Here is a 25,915-nt window from a genome sequence, read left to right as displayed (position 1 = left end):
TATAAAACATGTAGTTGGCTTTTCAAGAAAGATTGCATACTTGCAGGGCGACAATTTTAGTAGAGCAAATATGAGATGGTTATGGAACTGAACTAGTACAAGTTAGAATTCTTGAAAATGAAAATAAACAAGGCAGCATTTTACCATAAGGAGCAGATGAATCCACTGACAGATGTAGTCTGGGTTACTGCATTGAAGAATATTTAGTATCATTATGTTCAGGAAGCAACACATAACTTGGGTCATAATCTGACCTGAGGCTAGCTGTTACTGATTTTATTACATCCAAATAAAAGCAACTGCATTTCTCATTTCAGTGAATACAAGAAAAATGTTTTATTTTATCATAAGTTATAATAACGTGGAAGAAAAGATTGTCTCTTTCCACTATTTATCGAAAACTTACAAATACGAATTTTAAAACACACTTAAAATATTGCTGCAAATTAAAGATGAGCATCTTCTTCCAATGTTGCATGCCTGTGTTCTTAACTGTTATGTCCAAAGATTTTCTGTTAAACTCCGGTGAGGCTGACAATTGACTGCTTTGTGTAAAAGTTCATCTTTTTGAAGAGCACAAGTCCAGTTGGTCATTACTTTGGGTTTGCCTTGCGATATCGCAGAGCCTCTGTGGTAACCTGACCTGGATCTGGTTCACCACCTCCTTGTGCCTGCAACCACAATTTATTCTGTAAGCATCTTTGCTGCATTTACTTCATAAACATGAATACACACCCGCTTCCACTTTAGTGAATTATTTGGATTTCCCTTCTATTAGAAATACTACTCAATGTTGAAAACAATGCATTGTCTGCTCACTTCTAAGAATATGAAACTACTGTGAAGGTCACAAATCAGGTTGTTCTATTTTAGGGAACTGATGAGATAATATGGTCATTATTTGTGGCCAAGTCCCACAATCAACCTCAGTTCTTGGGGCTTAAAGCTTTTGCAAAAAGGAATTATTATAAATGCAGCTTGTTCATGATTCTGTATATTAATTAGAATTGGCTCAAACATAACTCCTGATTCTGTTTCTTTTAAATAGCTGTCAATTAGATGATAACAGTGGCTCAGTGATAGCATTCTCACATCTGCATCAAAAGATTGAGGGTTCAAGTCTCACTCCAGAGCATAAAACCTCAGCTGACACTTCGGCACAGAACTTGGCAACAATCTATTTTTTTGTGCATAGCCCTTTAAATTGTATTGTGTGATTACTTAAAGGGGCTGATTTGTGCTCAGCATGCTGAGAAACCTCTGGGTTTCTGCACAGCTGCTCAGCTTAGAGCGAACATTGGTCCTGAGGGAACGCTGCACTTTTGGATGTGACATTTTCAAATTAGATGTTAAACTGAGACTCTTGAATGGGAGTAAAAGATTCCATGTCACTGTTCGAAGAAGAGCAAGGGAGTTCTCCCATATCCTGGTCAATATTTATCTAACCAATGTCAGTAGAACAGATTATCTGCTAATTACCACATATCTGTTTGTGGGAATGTGCTGTTCATAAATTATTTTCTACATTATACCAATGACTATATTTAAAGTTTTTTCATTCATGGGATGTGGATGTTGCTGGCATTTATTGCCCATACCCAATTGTCCTTGAGAAGGAAGTGGTGAGCCACCTTCTTGAACTGCTGAAGTCTGTGTGTAGTATAGGTATGTGAACAGCGTCATTAGAGAGGGAGTTCCAAGATTTTGAAGAAAGGGTAATATATTTCCAAATGTAAGTAACTTCAAGTGAAGTTCTGGGATGTCCTGAGGTTATGAAAGGCACTAATATAAATGCAACTGGCTTATTTCAATTGCAAAGATCTGGACCCCAGTAGGGCAAGAATCTAGAAGGCCAGTTGTCCTCTGGGCTTACACTAATTGCCTGGCATTTCCATTATAGGCAAGGGGAGAAAACCGGACAGTAAGTTGTGAAGTTAATGCTGGCTCTTGAATATATCTGCAGAAATATGGGCAGGCAGATGGTAATGATGTGCAAGTGGGTTATGCAGCAGAAATTCCAATCACTTGTGCTATTGTAACACTGGATGCTAGGATTACTGTGTCTAGCATTGCCAGGGTTTGTGGACAGTGCAGATCAATATTATATTCCCAAAAAGAAAGTGTAGTTAATGGATTACTCTCCCATTCTCCCTCTAACCCAATATTTTAAACTCGTGCAAGAAATTAAAATTTCCTTTGGCTGTTCTGGTGGTGGCTAACCAGGCCAAGCCAGTGTTACCCCAGAATTGAAAAAAATTATTTGGTGCTGGAAAATACTGATTCCTTCAAAACGTTTCAACAAAGTAAAATTGTGGTTCCTTTAAGATGCTAAATAAATGCCAGAAATGTCCAACCTGTGCAAGGGTCTCCAACTTTGCGTTCTTTTTTTCCAGTGCACCTCCTTCTGCCATCTCTTTGTTTTTATCTTCATAACCTTGTTGATTATGTTGATCTGAAAGTGTGCATCATAATTATTAATTAACAAACAAAATCTGAACTAGAGCTGTCACCTATTCAGTTTTTTCAAATGGACTGTCTGGAAACCAGCAATCAATTAAAAAAAAAGCAATTTATCTTTTCAGTCAACTGTGCGCCTTTTCCTGCGGAGGCATTAATTCCAAACATTTTCAATGGATATTCATTATCAACAAGGATAAGGATAATTTTTATTGAGCCTGACTGTTAGATATATCCCCGATCCTCAGCAAGACTGTGAATCAGACAATTCCCAGTCTGAATAGCTCTTTCACACTCATTGCGGACAGCTGCATACTGCTTAGAATGTACACTGAACAGTCTGTTTTCAAACAAAATTATTTGTTTTGGTCAGATTCCCTCACAACGTGTTCCAATATCAACTGCACTGGCTGGTAGGAAGTCCTAGTGGGATCAGGTTCTTCTTGATGATGGAAGGGATTGTGGAAACCAGTCAGTTTCCCGCTTTTGAGCACCTCCGAGTGGTGGTGTTTGGGGCAGCATGATTCTTCGAATAGACTTTATGTCAACATCTTATTGTAAAAAGCAAGCCATTCCTCAACATCTGGAATCCCTAACTAGTTAATTTCAATAATAGTCTCCCCATTAATTTTTCAGGTGGAATCTCCAATAATTCATAACTGCCAATTTTTTATATTTTTTCTCCTAATTTGCCTCTGTTCTGTGACAGGGCAACTCCCATGGTTCCAAAGGTCCTGGGAGCACTTTGACACATTGCAGTGGATTTGGTTGCATAGGCAATGTGTTGGCAGTCTGGTGACTGGATGGTAAAACCTGTCTGATTTTACCCTTCCTAGCCTAAGGTCTGATGATGGAAGGTGGGCGTCAGGAATGGCTAATATTGGTGGAACTCAGAGCAGCACTAAATCCTGCCCTTCAAGATCCGCAGAAATTATTCAACATTTACCTTTGCCAAGCTTTTAATGTTCCATCGCCCATGAAAGCTGACAGATAGTTCCAATCTAAAGTGGCAATCTGGTTCCAACTTACATTTTAGGCCTCAAATTAGCATATTAAAAGAACTCAATTGCCTGAATCAAGTTGATGCTTTGGAAACCCAGCAGTGGGCTCCTTTTGAAATAGAACCCCTGCATCACCAGTGTTAAAGTGCCAGTAAGGCTGCACCCCCAGTCCCTGTTCATGTCAGGTGAAGATAGCCAAAATTGACCTGTGACACAGGGAAACTCTTAAGGTTGAGCAGCGTGAACAGTATGCCTTCACTTTTTTTATTATTGTTATTTAGTTTACCGGACTTCTGAAGCTCTGCTTCTGTGATTAGTTTTTCTTCATCACTGATCTGCACATCATCTGTCTTCTTATAATAATAATCATCAGGGGGCCCAAATCGCTGGGAAAACAAACCACAGCACAGGACAGTACAATACAGGGCAGAATAAAATGTAGCACAGCAGAGTATAGTATAGCAAGGGGCAGGTGATACATTACAACACACAACAGGCAAGTGAGGTCCAGAATAAACATCACAATACAGGAGTATAGAAGAGCGTTACAGAACAATGTCACATGGAAAGAAACAGATGTGCAATTTAGACAGTGGGATAATTTTAGTTTAGGCATTTCACTTTTGTGCCAATTCTATACAGGAAATACGCAGAATTGTTCGACATACCTTGTTTGGCCAATAGAAGCTAATGAATAGGATAACTGGCAGAGCAACAGTGAAGACATAGACTCCCCAGAGCCATGGGCGCTTGTTTGCCGCCAGAAACAACTGCAGGATCAAACCAGGCTGTGGACAACAGGGAAAAGCAGCAATTACCTCAGTTACTGATTAAAGAAACACTCACCATCTCAGTCATACACACACACAGACTGCCAAACTTACATCAGGCACAGCAATGCACACTCTGACAGCCACGGTGCCACCAGCTACACCCAGGGTTGCCAACTGTGATTAAATGTTTTCCTGGAGATTTCACCATGTGATCTGCCTCTATGCTTCAGCCATGTTTTGGCCACACATCCAACTCTGTGACGCACTGCCTCCATGTACTAATTTTAAAGCAAAAAGACTCATTTCTCCAATTGGTTAATGCTTGGCTGTCAGCCATACAGCCTTTATTCCCATTTTCAGTATTTTGGTAAAGAGATATGTCAAAAGATTTTTTTTAACTTTTTAAAAATGAATTTACCCTATGATTGCACACAGCAGTGTTCTGAAGATAAATTTTCAACTCCCAGAGACTCCAAGCTAATCCTGGGGGGTTGGCATCCCTCAGGCCTACACCAAGTCACAAGCGAACAGACATTCAGCTAGTTGTGATTGGAAGAAATTGGAAGAATTGGATTGGAAGAAATTCTCCCCTTACAGGATTTTTATTGGGAAAGACTTCCCCCTCTCCCCCAGGCTGCCAAATCCATCCCGACCCATTTTCCTGGGGTTCATCTCTGATGGAGAGTGGGTACCCACTGATGCCACTGTGGAAACCCAAGGCAGGGAAGATCTTACAAAGTCAGAAAGGTAATGGTTAAATTCTGGTTCTGTTGGGGAGGCCACTCCCACACCCGGTCCCTTTAGAAGCACAGAACCTTTACCTCTGCTTCCTGAAGCCTATCTGCACCTTCCGCTGGGTAAAGCAGCGGGGAGAGAGGTAACTGAAAGCAGCCCCCTACCATTACAGGAGACACCCGTGGGAGAAGCTGTGGGACTCAGGGCATTTAGGCAATGGTAGGCTTCACCATGCAGTCAGCCAGTCTGTCATTTTCTGCTGTAATCCGGCAGGAGTATGGAGAATGATTGTGTCTGGCAATGAAACACAAGTCACCAAATGTACTTACTCTGTCTGCATCATAGATTGCCTTTGTTCGTGCCCATGTGTCTTTCACCCACTGCTCGACAACTCTCTCATCAGAGGATATAATAAAATTGTCAAACATTATGTCAGGTGTCAGTGACCATAGCTCAAGCCCAACCGCAGTGATTGGAGTCATTTGGAATGGCTGTATATCCACAAAATAGTTTGGGTTCGGAATCTTTCGCGGTTTCCAAACTCCCTTTTGGAACAAAATTGAAAACAAAACACTAATCAAGTTTGATAACTTAGATTTCGGGATTATGTTCCACACAGACAGCGAGAAAAGCATGTGCTATAGTGAGTGAGCTACGATTAATAAATAGAATGTGTTTTAAAGGATGTTAGAAGAAAATTTATTTCCAGAGGTCTATGTAATGAAGAGGTGAGTTTCAGAATGGAGTGTGAGGAGCAGAATGTTAATGAAATGCATTGTTATAGAAATAAGTATGTTGCAAAGAAAAGCATGTTACACAAGGAATCTGTTACAAAATGGGATGTTTACAGAGATGGTAAGCTTTTCTATCACATGTAATCACAATCACCAAGTTACAGGCATGCCATAAACAGGCATTCACTTTCCGTATTTGTCATAGGTCTGTCAGATAGTTTAGACGAATGTAGGTGGCTTTATGAATCAGGGTTATGTCAGAAACATAGGATGGGATGCATCTGGTACTGAAGTTATTGTAACTAATCTGATTATTACAGCCCAGCTTTAACTGGGCATTATTTAAGATTTAACAAGGCTGATTTCTGCTATTTTACCCCATTTTTGTCCAACTCCACTCAAGGTTTTATGGTTAAAATTTGCCGTGAGCAGAATTCACCTCTCTCTAAACAAATAATGATTAATTCTATCTTTCAAATTTTCACCTCCACCTGTGAAGACATCCCTGAGCATTGCTACAGTTTGACTCTGAAGGACTGGATGTTCTTCAGTTTCTTACCCAAATGGCCACTCCTTATGTGCGCGCCCTGGTGAATGTCTCCCGGCCTTTTCACTATAAACCTGGGCAAACCTGTGGCTCACACATGTATTTTTCAGTGGGATCTGGGTAATAATCCTGATAGGTTTTTAACTTCCCAAGTCCAGCGGCACCAAGACTATATGTAACACCCAATAGCCACCCCCAGGTGAGACCAGCTAACTTAGCAGGCACTAAAGTTTATTTATTGGTCACAAGTAAGGTTTACATTAACACCGCAATGAAGTTACTGTGAAATTCCCCTAGTCGCCACACTCCAACGCCTGTTCGGATCAGGGCACCCAACTAGCACGTCTTTCGGACCGTGGGAGGAAACTGGAGCACCCGGAGAAAACCCACGCAGACACTTGGAGAATGTGCAAACTCCACACAGACAGTGACCCGAGGCTGGAATTGAACCTGGGTCCCTGGCGCTGTGAGGCAGCAGTGCTAACCACTGTGCCACCGTGCCGCCCAGGCATGCAAAAGAGAAAGATAGGAAAGAGTGGGACATCTCTCAGAGGGTGATCAAGGGTGATCACTAAGTAGCTACTTAAGATATTTTTGGTCTGCATGACTCAGCATTTACCAAGAATCGATAACAAGAATTCCAAAGAATGGCCAAATCTTTTAGCTATGGTCAGTAATATAAGAAAAACTACAATATTTGAGAGATTTGTTTCACACAAAAACCTGCAGTGCAACCCCATAATTTACCTTGTATTTGGGATTGTCGATCATTGGCGCTTTCCATTTGCCTTTGTAAGCAGGGTTAGGTATCATGGGGGGTTTCCATGTTCCACAGCCTGCGGTCTTACACAGAGGGTTTGGGATTTTCGGTTCTTCCCATTCACCGTCCATATCTATATCCCTTCAAAAGACAATAACATCATATTGATATTAAAACAATACCAAAATGTTAAAGAAAATGAAGGGAATTGCGGTATTCATGAACTTTATGTGCATCATATTGATTTGAATCAACTAGAATTTTAAACTTATATTCCTGGCAAATTTTGTCTGTTCGTCAAAGTGAGCAAAGTCTTTGTTTGGATTGTTTTATCATCAAGGTCTCCCTGATCAGGCACGCTTGGGTTAGCTGTAGACTAAAGCTCTCTCTCTCATGGTGAGGGATGAAAGCCATGTCAGAGAATGCTACAATAAGTTCTCTGGCATAGATGATAAAGAGTATCATGATGAGAGGTGTGGAACAGATCAAAGAATTTGACAGTGAATAGTGGGGTTTATCAGAAAATGTTACAGTGAAGGTTGGGGTATATGAAAGAATATCAATGAGGTTGTGCCAAACATTAGGCATGCGATAAAGGGCAGAAATGTACACTGATCTGTCTGCACTCAGATAAAATCATTAAGTAGCTTGTGAAGCTGTCTAGAATCTCGAGTCAGTCAAAGTAATTCAGTACTCACCAGTCTGGAGGCTTTTTTGCTTCAGGATCTGGAATATATTCCTGCTCCTCATCCAGCCAGTTATCTGGTTTCATAACCGTGGAATCTGGGATATAACGAGGAGCATCCTCATCCCTGTCATACAGAACATGGTGATAAGTCTTTGCTGTTGCATATATGATTCTCTGTCATATCTTATAAGTTATTCAATAAGCATACAGGCTTGCAAATAAAATACAACAGATAGTATCTACTCCAGACTTAACACATACCCTTGGACCTAGGTGAGGGATTCAAAATTATTTGGAGAGGCATGTCCTGAAACAGTGTCTATAAATAGCTGCCAGCTGTGCACTTTTTCCTCTCTCACCCATCCCCCCCTCCAGCTTTCTTTCCACAGTTAACACCCACCTTTAATTTGGCAAGATAAGGGGCTAGAGGAGGATCACAGCTGAGCCCCATTTTGTCTGGACTGAAAAAGGAGATTCTGGATTCTCAGCAGGAGCCTGTCTGAATTTACCACATGTCTGTTAACAGCACCAAGACCAATTACAGTGCCTCTGCTATCATGGTGGCTGAGATTAGAGAACTCCTTGACTGTAAGACTCTACTAGCAGAAACAGCCAACAGGTGTCGATTGAAAATTGGATCAATGGAGGGATGTTTCTATATTCACTAATGGTCTCTAGTGTTGGTTAAGGATGTTTCCTTATTCACAGATGGCCTGGTGTTGTTCTGTTGTTGCTGAATTCACTAGTGAGCTTCCATGTCAGTGTAGGATGTTTCTGTATTTCACTGGTGGTCTTGTGTCTATTCACTTGTGACCTCAAATGTTGGTGAAGAAGAGTCTCTGAGTTGGACTCTATTATCAGGGAGAGAATGTTGCTGTATTCAATTGATGCCCTCTTTTGCTTCTATATTCCATTTGGTCTCCAGTGTTGGGAGAAAGATGTCTCTGTTTGAATTTCCTAGTGGTCTCACGCAATGGGATGTTTTTTCTCTATTTACAATGGTTTCAAGAGTAAGGGAAAGTGCCATCAATTCAATAGTGTTCTCTACAATTGATGGGAGGGAATTCTATTTCCTGATGATCTGTATTGTCTGGGAGAGGTCTGTCTCAATACAAGTGATCGGTTGGCAGATAGATGTCCAGTTATGGTCTCTAGTATTGCGGGAGTTTTTTTGGATTCACAATCATTTCTCGTTTTGGTGTACACAGAGACTACTGTATATTTGTACAAATATTTCCACTGAACCCGAGCTTGCTTAATCCTCACCAGTCATGAGGCTTCACTGACTCTGGATCAGCTATTTGAAGTCTGTCATCCCAGTCTTCAGGTTTTTGATGGTTGGGATCATCAATCTCTTTGGGAGGATTAACAGGAGGAAGCATGTCTTGTAGGAGGCTTCCTTTGCTCACAGAGGTCTCATCTATTAGCAACTCAAAACTGTTATCAGGTCTCACAACTAAACGAGTCATTTTTGAATTGTTATTCGATGTAGGGAGAGAAATAAAAGAGAATAAGTCAAAGTGAGAACTAATTTTAGTATAACAATTATACATTATAATATGCCAGTATAATAATGTCAATATATTACAATATTCTGATGACATTAAGGTGCAATCATGAACCCACTCATCAGCGATCAATGGCATTGGTTTTGGTACCTGTACTGTGATCTGAATTTGCTATAGGTTGGCTCTGCAGATTATATTGAACACACCTTATATATTGCTCTACAGTTTAACTATTATTTTCAATAATAGTTATCTGATGGCAAGTTGCTGGACTGTTTAGTTGCTATATTCAGTTGTGTTCAGATCAGTAGGTTTGCCTGTTCTGCATTGTTTGATGAATTATTTCATCGTTAATAAGGACTCAGAATGATTGCTATCTCACATATGAAGCTTGCAAATTTCATTCTAATCCTAATCCATTGAGGGTATTTTCTTAATGATTGCAATCCTTCTCATGGACCTATTTCTGAATGCAATAGAATGATTAAGAGAATCATGTTACTCAGTGTATACAGGTGAGGTATCTTGTCGATGAAGTAACTCTGAAGGTCCACATCTGGTTTCCTGGCATGCTTCTCCTCGTATGCACCCGTCACTGGATTCCTATGTCTGAAGATGAAGTGCAATTTATAGTCCTGCCCGCACTTGTCTGGTCCAAACATGATTGTGTAAGGAGTTTTGTCAAAGAATTGTCTCTGTAAAACAGTGTTAGAATTAATGAAGGACCCAAGGAATCAATCATAAGAAAAGGGTCATTCAAATCATCCAGATTATGTGCAGTTTGCCACTGTGCAGAACCCACTCAAACGATCTTAACTGTGTTCCTGTCTCACTATCGATTGGCTTCGTGAACATGTTGACAGAATATCAATGGTAATCAATGATCGACATAGTCTAGGATAACAATGAACACAGAACAGAGTCAGAGGTCAATATTAATTATCATCCACTGATATAGACTGGGATCAATGGTAATCATCTGTTGCTATAGTGTGGGATTGGAAGCAATTACCTTTTTTCATTAGTTCTAGGTACCACTAGTAAAGCTAGCTTTTAATATCCATCTCTAATTGTCTCAAGAAAGTGATGGTGAGCAGCCTCCTTGAACTGTGGCTGCCTGTGTAGATTCAGTAAGAAGTCTCACAAGACCAGGTTAAAGTCCAACAGGTTTATTTGGTAGCAAAAGCCACTAGCTTTCGGAGTGCTTGCTGCTCCTTCGTCAGGTGAGTAGGTTAGTTGGCTACCGATAGCCAAGTTCCGCACACATGAGGACGGCCTCAACCGGGATCTTGGGTTCATGTCCACACTATCTGTAACCCCCATGACTTGCCTGGGCTTGCAAAATCTCACTAACTGTCCTGTCTGGAGACAATACACATCTCTTTAATCTGTGCTTAACGCTCTCTCCACTCACATTGTCTGTACCTTTAAGACTTGATTACCTGTAAAGACTCGCATTCCAACCATTATTTTGTAAATTGAGTTTGTGTCTTTATATGCCCTGTTTGTGAACAGAACTCCCACTCACCTGACGAAGGAGCAGCGCTCCGAAAGCTAGTGGCTTTTGCTACCAAATAAACCTGTTGGACTTTAACCTGGTGTTGTGAGACTTCTTACTGTGTTTACCCCAGTACAACGCCAGCATCTCCACATCATGTGTAGATTCACCCATAGTACTGTCAAGTTAAGAATTCCATGACTGTGACCCAGTGAAGATAAAGGAATGGTGAAACATTACTTGTTAGGATGACAAATGGTAGTGTTCCCACGAATCTGCAACAAGTGCAAGAAACCTTGTTGAGTTTCTGCAGCGCATCTTGTAGATGGTACAAAATGCTGTCATGACATCCTGGCAGTGAAAGGAGTGAATGTTGAAGATGATGGTGGATGAGGTGCCAAATAATTATTGTCCTGGATGATGTTGAGTTTCTTGAGTATTGATGAAGATGCACTCTTTCAGGCAAGCAGGGAGTCAGGAGGTGAGTGACTCACCTAAGGATAACCAACCTCTGACATGCATTTGTAGTTACAAGATTTATGTGGCTCATCCATTAAGCTTCTGATCAATTGATATTCACTGTAGGGTATTTGTTCAACGTCAAGTAAGATGGCTAGATTCTCTCTTGTCGGAGATGGTCATTGCCTGACACTTACATGGTATGAATGTTACCTGCCACTAATCAGCTCAAGCCTGAATGTTGTTCAGGCTTTACTGCTCACAAGCACGAATTGGTGGCACAGTGGTTAGCACTGCTGCCTCACAGCGCCAGGGACCCAGGTTCAATTCCTAGCTTGGGTCATTGTCTGTGCGGTGTCTGCACTTTCTCCCCGTGTCTGCGTGGGTTTCCTCCAGATGCTCTGGTTTCCTCCCACAGTCTGAAAGACATGCTAGCTAGGTGCATTGGCCATGCTAAATTCTCCCTCAGTGCACCCGAACGGGAGTCTGAGTGTGGTGACTAGGGGATTTTCACTGCAGAATCTTCATTGCAGTGTTAATGTAAGCCTGCTTGTGACACTAATAAATAAACTTTAAAAGAATGGTTTCAATATCTGGGGAATTATGAATCGAACTGAATAATGTACAATTATCAACAAACTTTCCATTTCTGACCTTATGATGGACAGGAAAGTTATTGATGAAGCAGTTGATGATTGTTAGGCCAATGGCACTTTCCAGAGAAACTCCTGCAGTGATGTCCTGGGGCTGAGATAATTGGTCTCCAATGCCCATCATCAGTTTCCTTTACAATAGGTATGACTCCAACCAGTGGATTCCCCAATTCCCATTGGCTTGAATTTTACTAGGGATCTTTGATGCCACACTTGATTAAATGCCGCTTTGATGTGAAGGGCAGTCACTCTCAACTCAACTCTGGAATTCAGCTCTTTTGCCCATGTTTGAACCAAGGCTGTGATTAATTATGTAGCTGAGTGATCCTGGCAAACCAGAGATTTGGTATTGCTGTGCAGGCTATTGCCACTTGATAGAACCAATAAGACACTTTCCATCACTTTGATGATGTTTGCGAGGAGACTGATGCGGCAATAATTGGCTGGATTAAATTTGTTCAGGCTTTTGTAAACGTGACAGACCTGTACAATTTTTCACTTTGTTGGGTAGATGCCAGTGCTGTAGCTGTACTGGAACAGCTTGGGTCTAGGTGGGGTTAGTTTTGGAGCACATGGCCTCAGCATTATAGCTGGGATGTTGTCAGGGTCCACAGCCTTTGCATATCTAGTGTGCTTATCTGTTTTGTGATATCACATGGAGTGAATTGAATTGGTTGAAGATGGGCACCAGTGTTGTTGGGAACCCTAAGAGGAGACCAAGATGGATCATGAATTCAGCTCCTCTGGCTGAAGATTTCTGGCAAATGTTTCTGTCTAGTCTTTTGTGGTCATGTGCTGGTCTACCCCATCACTGAGGATGGGAATGCTTTTGGAGCCTTCTCCTCTCATTATCTGTTTATTTATCCAGCACTATTCACGACTGAATGTGGCAGGACTGCGGAACTTTGATCTGATCTGTTGGTTGTGGGATCAATACATTCTGGAACTGATGCTAACCATCAAATAACAACCGAAGACTGATGAATTACCAACCAACAAAGTCCAGGGTCAGCAATAATCGTTGACTAACTTGGCCTGGGAATTAGTAACGATTGAGTGTGATGACCTCCTTTGGTTTGAACAGGTAAGTGGTCAGCAAGCTGTGAGATTGCTTCATTGTATGAAACAGCAAAACCATTCAAAGCCTTGGTGAATGTAGTTCTTCATGTATTTCACCAATACATGAGGGTTTCTGGGAAGTTAAAACTACTTCCACTTGTGTACTACCGACTAGTAGCGGTACAACAATTTGCATTTATGTGATACTTCTATGTAGCAAATAAATCCATCGAGCAAATATCATAGCTAGAGAGAAGCAGCAAATAAATAATGATCTATTTACTGCCCTGGAAGTTGTTCTTTCTCTATACTAAGCTGATTTCAGCAATGATGTGTCTCCTATTACAGTGCACATAAAGGGTGTCAATCTTAAACTTCTCAACAGGACAACTTACCAGGTCGAGCTGATCATCTTCAGAGAGCAGCTTCAGATATGCACCCCCACACTCTATTTCATTCTGGAAATGTACCTCGTACCTGCAGGAGAGAGCGAGAACATCTAACTACAGTGATACCTCTGTCTGTTCTTTTGTTATTTAATATTTTTCTTCCTTTTCCTGTTCTTTGGTCTCCACCCATTAAACAACATTCACTGACAAGGGAAGTAGATCTGAGGGCTCTGCCTATGCATCTCTTTAGCTTCTTGCTAGGAGTTACAAGAGAAAGGCCAATAATGAAGCTCCCTGTGGTTTTTTTCCTTCACCTTGTGATGAAGTGTCCAGCTTCCAGTCAGTTATTCCCTTATAACAAATTTCTAATGTTGTTTGCAGTATGAGGATACATGGCTGCAAAGCTAAACATTACCAATAACTGTAATGAAACATAGAAACATAGAAACCCTACAGTACAGAAAGAGGCCATTCGGCCCATCGAGTCTACACCGACCACAATCCCACCTAGGCCCTACCCCCATATCCCTACATATTTACCCACTAATCCCTCTAACCTACGTATTTCAGGACACTAAGGGCAATTTTTAGCACGGCCAATCAACCTAACCTGCACATTTAATGGTATAGAGTCTATAGAATGATATAGTACAGGAGGCTATTTGGCTCATTATATCAGCATTGGCACTTTGAAAGAACTATCCAAAAAGTCCCACCCCACTTTCCCACTGTTTTCCAAAAATCCAACAAATTGTTTTACCATTTCAAGTATTTGTTTAATTCTCTTTTGAAGTTACTATCGAACCTGATTCTTTCGCCCTTTCATGCAGTGCATTTCAGCTTATAACAATTTGCTTCATACTTATTTTTCCCTGATTGTGCCTATGGTTCTTTTGCCAATTACCTTAAACCTGTGTCTTCTGGTTACCAACTCTTCTATTAGAAACAGTTTCTCTTACTTACTGTCAAAATTCTTTAAGATTTAGAACACCCCTATGATGTATTCACTTAACCTTCCCTGCTTGAAGAACTCTCCAATTTCTCTAGTCTCCTGTACCACTCTAATAAATCTCCTCTGAACACCCTTGGCATCCTACCCAGAGTGTGGCGTCCAGAGTTAGACACAATACTCCAACTGGGGCATAACCAATATACAAGCTTAGCACAACTTCCTTGTTTTTGTGTGATATGCCTCTATTTATGAAGCCAAGGATTCCATGTGTCCTTTTAAAACCCATCTCAACTTCTGCTAAAGGGCGGCACGGTGGCACAGTGGTTAGTACTGCTACCTCGCAGCACCAGGGACCCAGGTTCGATTCCTGGCTTGGGTCACTGTCTGTGTGGAGTCTGCACGTTCTCCCCGTGCCTGCATGGGTTTCCTCCGGGTGCTCCGGTTTCCTCCCACAGTCCAAAGATGTGCTGGTTAGGTGCATTGGCCATGCTCAATTCTCCCTCAGTGTACCCAAACAGGCGTCGGAATGTGGCTACTAGGGGATTTTCACACTAACTTCATTGTAGTGTTAATGTAAATCTACTTGTGACACTAATAAATAAACTTTAAACTTCAGAGATCTCCCGATCTATCTGCTTCTGTACCCCTTTTAAAATAGTACCATTTACTTTATATTGCCTCTCCTCCTTCTTCTCAAACTTCACCTGCCCTGTGTCTGTCCGTTCCACAGTCTACGTTTGTTACCATCCTCCTCACAGTTCACTACATTTGCGAGTTTTGGGTCAAGTGCAAACTTTGAAATTATGCCCGGCATACCCAAATGCAAACAAATGCATCGTCATATCACCCACCGTCTCAACAAAACGGTGCAAGTCAGCTGACCTTGGTGCTGGAGGCTAAGGAAGGGGAAATGTGACACAGCTCAAGCTCCTGACAACTATCAACATCCCTGTCGGAAAGTGCTTATGCATGGACATTGCCCAAGATAGAAGCAAACACTCATTGGGGAAAATTTTCCCTTCCTGCCTGCCACGGGAATTGTAGTGGGTGGGGTGCAGAACATGCAAAGGTCTGTTGACCTTGGACGGGATTTTCCTGTTTTGGGATGAGTGTGGTCAGAAAATCCCACCCGTTGTCTCCAGAAATGATTGAACAGATGGCTGACGCACATTTCTTTAACTCACAAATAAAAAAATGACCCATGATTTATATAGGAGGTTCAACCATTTTATAAATGTTTTCTGCGACCAGAAGCTGAATCTTAAAATATCTGCTGAAATTGGTGACATTTCAGATTCTGGATATTCTGGAAGATTCTGCATATTGTTGCATCTTTGCAAATGGGCAGCACTTACTTCACTATGAAGGGATAATAATGTAGTTCCCTGGTGTTACTTCAGATGTGGGGGCCATGTGTAAACCACATCTAACCTGAGACCTGCTCCATGTCTAATGCAATGAACATGTTAAGACCTCATGCAACAACTGGACACAAAGCTGGTTAAATCTGCAGACATGATGAAAATTAGGAAAAAGCTCTATATTGCAGCTGATGCAATGAAACAGCATTTCATTTCAGCTGTGTATTTGCAATGGGTCCTTCAGAAGAAGCCCAACACAAATATTAAAATTTTGCTGGTTGGTGGCTGGTTCATTCTAATAGGATTGCTTTGTTTATGCAGGTTTCTATTCTGAACCTTCAAGTGCTAACTGTTCCTAAGGGTTTTTATGGTGTAAACTAAGCTTTGGAAAAAAGAAACTTTAATGTTTAATGGATATTCCAAATGCTAAGCTTTACTATTTGAACTTGGGTATTAAGAATGCAAGCTTGGATGAGGAACTGGATTAGTGTCCACACAGTGGAACTTCTCAAAAATACCTGAGAATAGTGGTCCTCTGTATTCTTGTGATGTTATGTGTTACAACAGAGGCTTTGAATGAAAACATGATACTCACTGCACAATGAGAGGCAAGCTTTTGAAATGGAAGGGTCTCCTAAAGGATGTAGCAATGGCATGGTGTTTGGCTTGGGACTTCAACACAAGTCCTTTGTTTTCTGGCATTTTCTGATTAAACGATTCTTCGACAGCCCATATTCCTGGAATTCAGTAACCAATTAGCACAACCAGGAGCACCCAATGTTATAAACAGAACCATTCGGTATATCACACTACCATGCATTACAATATTACAAAAATACTATACCATACAGTATAGATATACAAACTGCACCAGTGGTGTCATACTCACACTGAGCCATATAATAGTGTCCTGTATACATTACAAATTACCCATGATTTCCATTGCTGGCCATGTATGTAATGGAGGCGTGTGTAGTGGATATTGGGTCAACATAATTTACATCACCTGATATTAATATGGAAGCATCAGTCTCATTATTGAGTCAGTAGTCCACCCCAGCCAGTGCAGCCAGCACATTTTAAAAGGGACATACATAGTGCCCAATGTGTCTGTCTGTTTTAGATGTAGGCCTATTTCACTTCTGCTTTGATTGTGAGTAACTGGCCATTGCTCCACCTGTTGGTCAACCATAACTCAGTATGATCTACGTGAGTGAAGACTGGATAATTGGTACAACCGTCCATGGTCAAATCTCATTCCTATAACCATTGCTCAGGGGTCCAATCTAATTCAGGTGGTGAGATAGCTAATGTGTGTTCAGAATAATGCCAACAGTGCAAGTTTACTCCTGTTCCGGCTAAGGTAGACTTGAGAACTTGCTCCTCGCCCTGCCCTTAGGAGTAAAAGGCAATAAACCATCACTGACACAAACCACCTAGAAGATAACTCAGGAGAAGCATCAGTAGACAAAGAGCCAATGAAATGCCTCCGGGCTGAACTCATATGAATGAATCATTGTTTAAGATCATACATAGAAAATGGTAATTACATGCAGTAACATGTTGGTGCCTCTGAAACTATACTCCAGTACAAGTTAAAACGTTTAGGAGAGATGGAGAAAATTTGGGGAAAGTTCTCCCAAGAAGGATTAGATTACACCCTAATGTTTGACTCTCAACAATAAAAAGTGGAATTGGTGATCAACTTATGACATATTGTGGAAAAGCAACAACAAACAGGTAACAGAATTTAAAATGAATCAACTTTAATCACTGAAAATATTTTGTCCTCACTCAATGTAGCAACAGTGGACTGGGGTGGGCACAAGAAAAAGTCTCACAACACCAGGCTAAAGTCCAACAGGTTTTTTCGAATCAGAAGCTTTTGGAGTGCTGCTCCTTCATCATTCACCTGAGGAAGGAGCAGCGCTCTGAAAGCTTGTGATTCGAAATAAACCTGTTGGACTTTAACCTGGTGTTGTGAGACTTTTTATTGTGCCCACCCCAGTCCAACGCCGGCATCTCCACATCAATGTAGAAAGACAAGTTGTTAGGCTAAAAGAATTAGCTTGGTTAGTGGCTTTTGAGTACACATTTATTTTACAGGATAAGCAGTTGCCTGTATCTATGTATGCATATTAAATGTACATAGCATCAAGCACTCAGAGCTTGTGTGCAGTGGCGAATCATCAAATGAAGATGTTGTAAAGTTTTCATTTTAAAATGTAGCCATGCTTCCACATGATCCAAAGACCCAGAGGTAAAGCACTAATTGACAGGGGAGGCAGTGATGTAGTGCTATTGTCACCAGACTAGTAATCCAGAGACCCAGGTCAAGAGACAGGGACTTGGGTTCAAATCTCACCATGGCAGATGATAAAATTTGAATTCAATGAAAACCTGGAATTAAAAATCTAATGATGACCAAGAAATCATTGCCAATTGTCATAAAAATCCATCTGGTTCACCCTACTTGGTTTGGCCGACTTGTGATTCCAGATTCACACTAATGTGGTTGACTCTCAGTTAGAGATGGGCAATAAATGGTGCCCTATCCAGCAATGCCCACATCATGTAAAATAAATTTTAAAAAATTAATACTCAGTAACAATTCCATTTGTATTCTATAGAGAAAAGATATAACTTACCATCATATCTGGTGTCATTAGTGTCATCCTGTCTTGCTTCAGACTTTATCCACCTGAAGGAAGGAATGTAAAAGTCTTTCAGCTGCTGTGAGACAAACACAGTGCATGTTCCACTTTCCCTAACTTTGCTTATTGCTCTTTAACCTGCCTCTGTGAAATCTGCAGCAGTGTTGCATGGTTGGCTAGTATCCTCTCCCCATTTTTATAAGACATAGCTTCCAATCACAACCGACTCCCCAACTCAGGGTGCAGTTTAGAACCTTGTCATTTGGAAATTTACATTGTATAAACATCTGTCCTGCCATTGTATGCAGTTTACAAACCACCTTGCCATGACAGTTCAATCTTGTAATGATTCATCCACAGATAACCCCACTTTTCACATTATTCATTAAAGGCTAACTTTGATTGAGAGGGAAATTGTGAAGAAAATCTCTCTCATAGGACTTTAACTGTTAGTAAATAAACATTGATGGATCAATAAAATACTTAGGAAGCAAGTGTTTTCTGAATGTTAAAATATTGTTAATTATATGATTTTCTCAATAGCTCCATTGCCTGTAATACTCTGAGCCACACAGTCCAAAAGTTCAAGGTTTGATGCTTGGTTGCACTGAGTTAGCTGATGTCAGCCAGACTAGCAGGTAGGAGTATCACAACAACACTAGGTTAGAGAAGCAGCCAGAGGCGTTATTCAGTTACCACTAGTCAGCATATCCCTCACTCTATCATTATCAAGTCAAGGACCAACCCCCGAAACAGCACCAGGCATACCTAAAACAAAGTGTCAACTGGTGAAGCTTCAACACAAGACTGGATGCATGCTAACCAGCAAAAGTAATTTGCTATAGACAGAGCAAAGTGATTCCATAAGCAGCGGATCAAATCAAAGCTCTGCAGTCCTGTCACATCCAGTCCTGAATGGTAGTGGACAATTAAACTTGAGGAAGTTCCATAAACATCCTCATCATCCATGATGGGGGAGCCTAGCAATTCAGTGCAAAAGATAAAGCTGAGGCATTTGCAACCTTCTTCAGTGAGGAATGTCAAGTTGATGATCCACCTTGGCTTGCTCCTGAAGTCTCCAGCAGAACAGACTTCAGTCAGTTTGACTGACTCCATAGGAAAGCAAGAAATAACTGAGGGCACTGGATACTGCAAAAATATGGGCACTGAAAAATTCCTGTTGTAGTGTTGAAGACTTGTGTGCAGAAGCAGCTGTGCCCCTAGCCATGCTGTTCCAATACAGCTACAATATTGACATCTACCCAACAATGTGGACAATTGCGCAGTTATGCCCTGTCCACAAAAGCAGGACAACTCCAATCTGGCAAATACCCCCATCACCCTTTACTCAAATCTTCAAACAAATAAGGAGTTTAATTTAAACAGTCTTGTTTTTTCCTCTCCCCACCTATCCATAAACAGAAAAGTGTCTTCAATCGATCCCCCTTTTGTGGCATATTTCCCAACCCCTTAGTTTTAGTGTGATCAAATTTCTATTAATAACCCCACAGCAAACTTGAGATAGGATGAATTTAAAGGGTTAGTTTATTCGCACACACTCAAACAACAGGAGGGGGAATTTGAACATAGCTCCTGGTACATTCATACAATAAACAAAAGATAGAGAAAGAAAAATTTATGGGCCACAGAATAATTAATTATTTTTTCCTGTGAATCCAGAATCAAAGCCCTATGTTGTATTCTTTAACAGAGGTAGACAAGCAGGAAACTGATGCTGGGTAATTCACTTTTCCAGTAGTGGTGACTTCCGTGATGAGACCGGCATGCAGAGATATTGAAGATTCTGGTAGAGACATTCAGAAGTTTCAATAGAAACAGTGTCAATGGGGCAGGCATTCAAACGTGGACAGAACACCTTTTCTGAGCTGCTGCTTGGTAGATGGAAGATGGCAAAATGCCTTGCAGTCCAACAACTCAGTATAACTGGTCCTCCAAGCTAGGGGCTGGTCATGTTACATGACTCCCACTTCTCCAATTTGACTTTGACAAAGGATATATATTCCTTGGTCTGGTTCCTGAGATTGTTAATGATCCAACCATTAATAATTTGAAAGGAAGCTTGCAGGCCTTCTTGCCCAAGCAGACAAGTAGACTCCGGTGACCAGGCCTGGCCTACGAAGTGTAGATGGCCTTTGAATTTGGTCTCTGCAACCCACAGGGTCATTAGCAAAAGAGGTGTCAACTCAAAGAAATAACTCAGCCTTTGTTCCTAATGGTGTTAAGCACTAGTCATGCAAGGGCAAATCTTCCTCTTATGCTTGGGGTAAAAGATTACCATGGTAGAGCACAAAGGCGAATTTGAGGAGGATTGCTTTCTTATATTGCAGCTGCCACTATTCAGTCAATTTAACTTAATAGACAGAAAACTGTGAAGATTCCATGATGGGTGTATAACCTTGCTTGCCGAATTTGGAGAGAAGGGATTTGGAAACCCAAACTTACTACCTCCACCAACAACTGGAAAATCCAGTTATCAACTGGCATTTACACTGAGCCCTGCTTAAAATCAGACAAGCAGCTTGAACTGTATCTAGCCTATTCATCTGAGTGATCAACTCTTTGATACTGTAATACCGTAATAGGACGGCACAGTGGTCAGCACTGCTGCCTCACAGTGCCAGGGACCTGGGTTCTATTCCCGGCTTGGGTCACTGTCTGTGTGGAGTTTGCACGTTCTCCCCATGTCTGCGTGTGTTTCCTTTGGGTGCTCCGGTTTCCTCCCACAGTCTGAAAGACATGCTGGTCAGGTGCATTGACCTGCACAGGTGCTGGAATGTGGCGACTAGGGGAATTTCACAGTAACTTCATTGCAGTATTAATGTAAGCCCTACAGGCGACTAATAAATAAACCTTTTAGTTACAGAACACAGTTTCATAACATTTCTTTCAATTCAATTGAATCAATCAACCAGTGAGATTCCACACTAAAGCACAGAGTCACACTGACTCACACAATACAGACAGTGAGGTCAAACACTTACCCTTCAAGACCATCTGTGTCAAAGGTCTCCACAAAGTAGACATCACCAACAGGCTTTGGCGGCTCATAAGCAACCTGAAAAGAAAGTACAATTAAAGTGCAGCACACACGGCATAGCACTGACATGCAGCTATGTATTTTAGAAAAGTTGTTGTTTGTGGGTGATTCCATAGTTGGGCCACAATTTGGCATTATCTCATAATGAACACATACTTAGCTCATTGTTGGGAACCTTCTTACAGTGAGAAAAGAGCAGAGACAAGCCTCTTGACCAGTCCTACATGCCTCCTGGAAACGAATAGTGTTGTACCAAGCACAAAGGAATAGATCTAATATTGTATCAATGCAACAATTAAAAGAAATATGAATAGATTTCCAATTGGCTCAGGGGTAATCTACTATACCTGGTTTGCAATTGATTCATAAAGATCAAGGTGGTCACCTGTTCAATCCAAGATCGATGCCAAGTTAGCTGACAGTGTTTTAAGACTTAGGCGAAAATTCAGGCAGAATTCATTCTCCTGATTTTGAAATCTATCAGTGATTGATAGTAATTACTATTTGAACTGGTGTGAAGGACCCAATGCCAGCTGCTGTCATGCCAGGTTGTTACTTTCAAATTCACTTGGAAGGTGCTTTACAAAATTCATGAGCTATTGCTTGACAGGGGGTTACCCTTGTGGCATTGGAACATTTAAGCTGTTAATATAGTATATACTGTATAACAAAAACTCTCACCTTGTTTGGATGAAAAGACTCTGCATCTTCTTGAAATTGTGAATCATCAGCAATGCCTTGAGCAAACACCAGAGTCAGTCCACAGACCCCAAGGTATGAAATTAATCGCAGCTGCATAGTATCTTGTAAAAATGAAACAAATCAATTCATCAATAGATGTTTGCATAATTATCCCCTCACATATCTGCTCCAAAAAAAATCAAGAATTAGAATTACCAGTCCAGTTTATGAAGCTGAGAGTGGGAGTTCATGCTCTGCATACAAGCCTCTTATTGAATATGAGTATTCTTTGACACGTGTTTTCTGTTTTTCCTTCTGTGTTTGGATTCTAAAATCCATTTCAAGTTGGGTTCATTTTGTTGCAAACTGCCCTGATAGTTGTGACTAAATAACCATTGTTTGAGATTTAGAAATCAGTAACTGTCTTTATTGAGATAAATTGAAAGCAAAGAATGATTTTCAAACCACCTGCTGAAATAATGGGGCACAATTTTTTGTAGCCCCTACAGCACAGAAGGTCGTCATTTGGCCCATTGAGTCTGCACTGACTGACAGAAAGCAAAGGGTCGGGATAAATGGGTCCTTCTCTGGCTGGCAAAATGTAACTAGTGGGGTGCCGCACGGGTTATACCTTGGACCTCAACTGTTTACAATCTATATAAATGATCTGCAAGCAGGGAGAGTGCAACATAGCAAAATTTGTAGATGATACTAAAACGGGTGGGAAAGCAGGCAGTGAAGAGGATATAAAGATTCTACAGATGGATATAGATAGGCTAGGAGAATGGGCCAAAATTTGGCAGATGGAGTTTAATGTGGATAAGTGTGATATACGTTATCCATTTTACTTAAATGGAAAGCAGATTCAAAATGCTTCTGGGCAAAGGGATCTGGGTGTCAATGTTCATGAGCCGCAGAAAGTCAATATGCAAAGTTAAAGTTTATTAGTCATAAGTAAGGCTTACATTAACATTGCAATAAAGTTACTGTGAAATTCCCCTAATTGCCATACTTGGGTGCCTGTTTGGGTCAATGCACCTAACCAGCACATCTTTCAGACTGTGGGAGGAAACCTGAGCAGCCGGAGGAAATCCACGCAGACAAGGGGAGAACGTGCAAACTCCACACAGACAGTGACCCAAGCCAGGAATCAAACCTGGGTCCCTGGCGGTGTGAGGCAACAGTGCTAACCATTGTGCCACCATGCCACAGGTGCAGCACATAATAAAAAAGGCAAATGGGATGTTGGCATTTATTGCAAAAGGACTGGAGTATAAAAGTAGAGAAGTATTGTTGCAATTGTATGGGGTGTTGGTGAGACTACATCTGGAGTATTGTGTCCAGTTTTGGTCTCCTTATGTGAGGAAGGATGTAGTGGCATTGGAGGCAGATCAGAGGAGATTCACCAGATTGATTCCAGGGATGAAAGGGTTGACGTCTGAGGAGAGATTAAAGAGTTTGGGCTTGTACTCACCGGAGTTTAGAAGGATGAGAGGGGATCTGACCGAGGTAGATAAAATTTTAAAAGGGATTGATAAAGTAGATGTAGACCAAATCTTTCCTCTTATGAGGCAATCTAGAACAAGAAGTCACAGGTATTGGCGGAAGATTTAAAACTGACATGAGGTGGAACTAGTCCTCGCAGAGGGTGATCAATTTGAGGATCTTGCTGCCCCATAGTGCAGTGGAGTCTGAATCGCTAAATGGTTTCAAGAGGGAGATAGATATATTTCTAATGAAAACAAAAGGTAAAGAGGGATATGGGGACCAGTGGGGAGGTGGATCTGAGACCAGGGAGAGATCAGCCACGATCTAATTGCATGGTGGAGAAGCTTGAAGTCTGAACTTGCTTACTTCTGCTCCTAATTCCTATGTTCTGATCACAATTCCACACAGGCTTTATCTCCGTAACCCTGTGTATTTACTCTGCTAGTCCTGAGACTAAGGGACAATTTAGCATGGCCAATCAACGACACCTGCATATCTTTGGAGTCTGGGAGGAAATCGGAGCACCTGGAGGAAATCCACGCAGACACACAGAATCACAGATTGCTACAGTGCAGAAGAGGCCCTTCGGCCCATCAAGTCTGCACCAACGCGTGAAATGCCCTGACCTGCTCACCTAATCCCACGTGCCAGCACTTGGCCCATAGCCTTGAATGTTATGGTGTGCCAAGTACTCATCCAGGTATTTTTTAAAGGATGTGAGGCATCCCACCTCCACCACCCTTCCAGACCATCACCACCTTCTGAGTAAAAAAGCTTTTCCTCAAATCCCCTCTAAACCTCCCACCCTTCACTTTTAACTTGTGTCCCCTCGTAACCGACCCTTCAACTAAGGGGAAGAGCTGCTTCCTATCCATCCTGTCTATGTCCCTCATAATCTTGAACACCTCAATTAGGTCGCTTCTCAGTCTTCTCTGCTCCAGAGAAAACAACCCAAGCCTATCCAACCTCTCTTCATAACTTAAATGTTCTATCCCAGGCAGCATCCTGGTGAATCTCCTCTGCTCCCCCTCCAATACATTCACGTCCTTCCTATAATGTGGCGACCACAACTGCACATAGTATTCCAGCTGTGGCCTCACCAAGTTCGATACAACTCCATCATCTCTGTCTTTGTAATCCGTACCCCGATTGATAAAAGCGAGTGTGCCATATGTCTTTCTCACCACCCTATTTACCAGGGACATAGGGAGAACGTGCAAATTCCACACAGATAGTCATCCAAGGTCGGATTGAACCTGGGTCCCTGGTGCTATGAGGCAGCAGTGCTGACCACTGTGCCACCATACTGACCCCAAATGACACCTGCCATTAGCTACACTTGTCCAAGTACTGTTAGGCAAAGAGATAACAGTGTAATGAGAGAAAACAGGGCATCTGGAATCGGAGTGAACAGGGCAAACAACTGTATATCTCCTTTACCAATCAGATTGTGAAATTAACAGTTCAGGGACTGAGAAGGAAGTGTAAGTTACAGTAGTGAATTCAATGTCAAACCAGGAATAGAAAGAAAAAGCGAGGGAACCGAATTTAGGATTAAAAGGGGAGAAAAAATAGAAATGAAAGGTAGATTTTAAATTTGATGCTTTTAAAGTCAACAGTGAAACCCGAATAAACGAGGCTCCATATTTGTAATGGCTAATTTTCAGTTGTCAGCAGTAATTAACACTTTATCATTGTTAAAAAAGTACTGACACTGAAATAGACAAGGCTTCACTCTCGGTAACGAGTTTAGCTCACGGCACAAATACAACATTTCACGCCCTTAAGAACATCTTCATGAGTTAGCAGACAGCAAGGTGCCAGGGAAAGGCTGAAATTGTGTAACCAGGACAGCAACACTTGGATAGCCACCTTTAACCTCAAATTATGGCCCTAATCATATCTTATTATTGAACTGCCTCCATTTGATTTTGCTTCAATCCTGGCTTGTTTCCATCCAACATTAACTTTTACTCCCAGCTCCCTCCCTGGCCTTGTACTTTCCAGATTAGTAACTTGCCCAGTTTCAGTAAATCTGCCTCTCTGAAAGGTGGACACATCCCAGGAAAACCCCGCTGTGTTTCCGCGGTGTCAGGTGGACTGGGAATTGGAGAAGTGTCCACACCGGGAACAGCATTAATACCGACGCCCAGAAGTCTCATTTGTTTTTATGATTAACCTCCTTACTAGTTGCGCCTCTCTCGATAAAAGTGATTTCCTTCCTACTTTAGAAAAGGCATCGCGATTAAAAACTACCCGCATTAGGGTTGTTGAAGAGACCGAGTTGTTGTGGAGTGTGCTGACAGACCCCAGCCCGATCCCCACACCCTCCCTCCTCACACTCACCCGGGGGAAGGAGCCGGGAGCCACACTTACCCCGCACTCCGGCTGATCCTCCGCCGCTTCCAACTGACAGCCCAACCTTCACCCGGCAACCAGAGGGAACTTTCACCTGGTGTA

The 25,915-nt window shown here is 41.6% G+C and overlaps 1 protein-coding gene across 2 annotated transcripts; it reads right to left on the bottom strand.

Annotated features, from left to right (window-relative positions):
• Positions 1-214: 214 nt before the first annotated feature.
• LOC144492380 (calmegin) lies at positions 215-25,915 on the bottom strand. 2 transcript variants are annotated; one of them, XM_078210382.1, is made up of 15 exons: positions 25,832-25,915; positions 21,968-22,089; positions 21,231-21,304; positions 18,223-18,275; positions 16,170-16,311; positions 13,268-13,349; positions 9,706-9,898; positions 8,962-9,151; positions 7,706-7,819; positions 6,995-7,148; positions 5,296-5,511; positions 4,127-4,246; positions 3,745-3,844; positions 2,355-2,452; positions 215-671 (listed from the first exon to the last, which is right to left on the bottom strand). In XM_078210382.1, the coding sequence occupies exons 2-15, from the start codon at positions 22,082-22,084 to the stop codon at positions 594-596; spliced, it is 1,731 nt and encodes a 576-aa protein (XP_078066508.1). In that variant the 5' UTR covers positions 22,085-22,089; positions 25,832-25,915; the 3' UTR covers positions 215-593. The 2 variants fall into 2 exon arrangements, with proteins under 2 accessions (XP_078066508.1, XP_078066509.1); XM_078210383.1 differs by having other exon boundaries at positions 25,802-25,834.

The sequence above is a fragment of the Mustelus asterias genome, chromosome 4 (assembly GCF_964213995.1).
Source record: "Mustelus asterias chromosome 4, sMusAst1.hap1.1, whole genome shotgun sequence".
Taxonomy (NCBI): domain Eukaryota; kingdom Metazoa; phylum Chordata; class Chondrichthyes; order Carcharhiniformes; family Triakidae; genus Mustelus; species Mustelus asterias.
The sequence above is the reverse complement of the archived record's forward strand: the minus strand, read 5'-3'. Positions and strand labels throughout refer to the sequence as shown.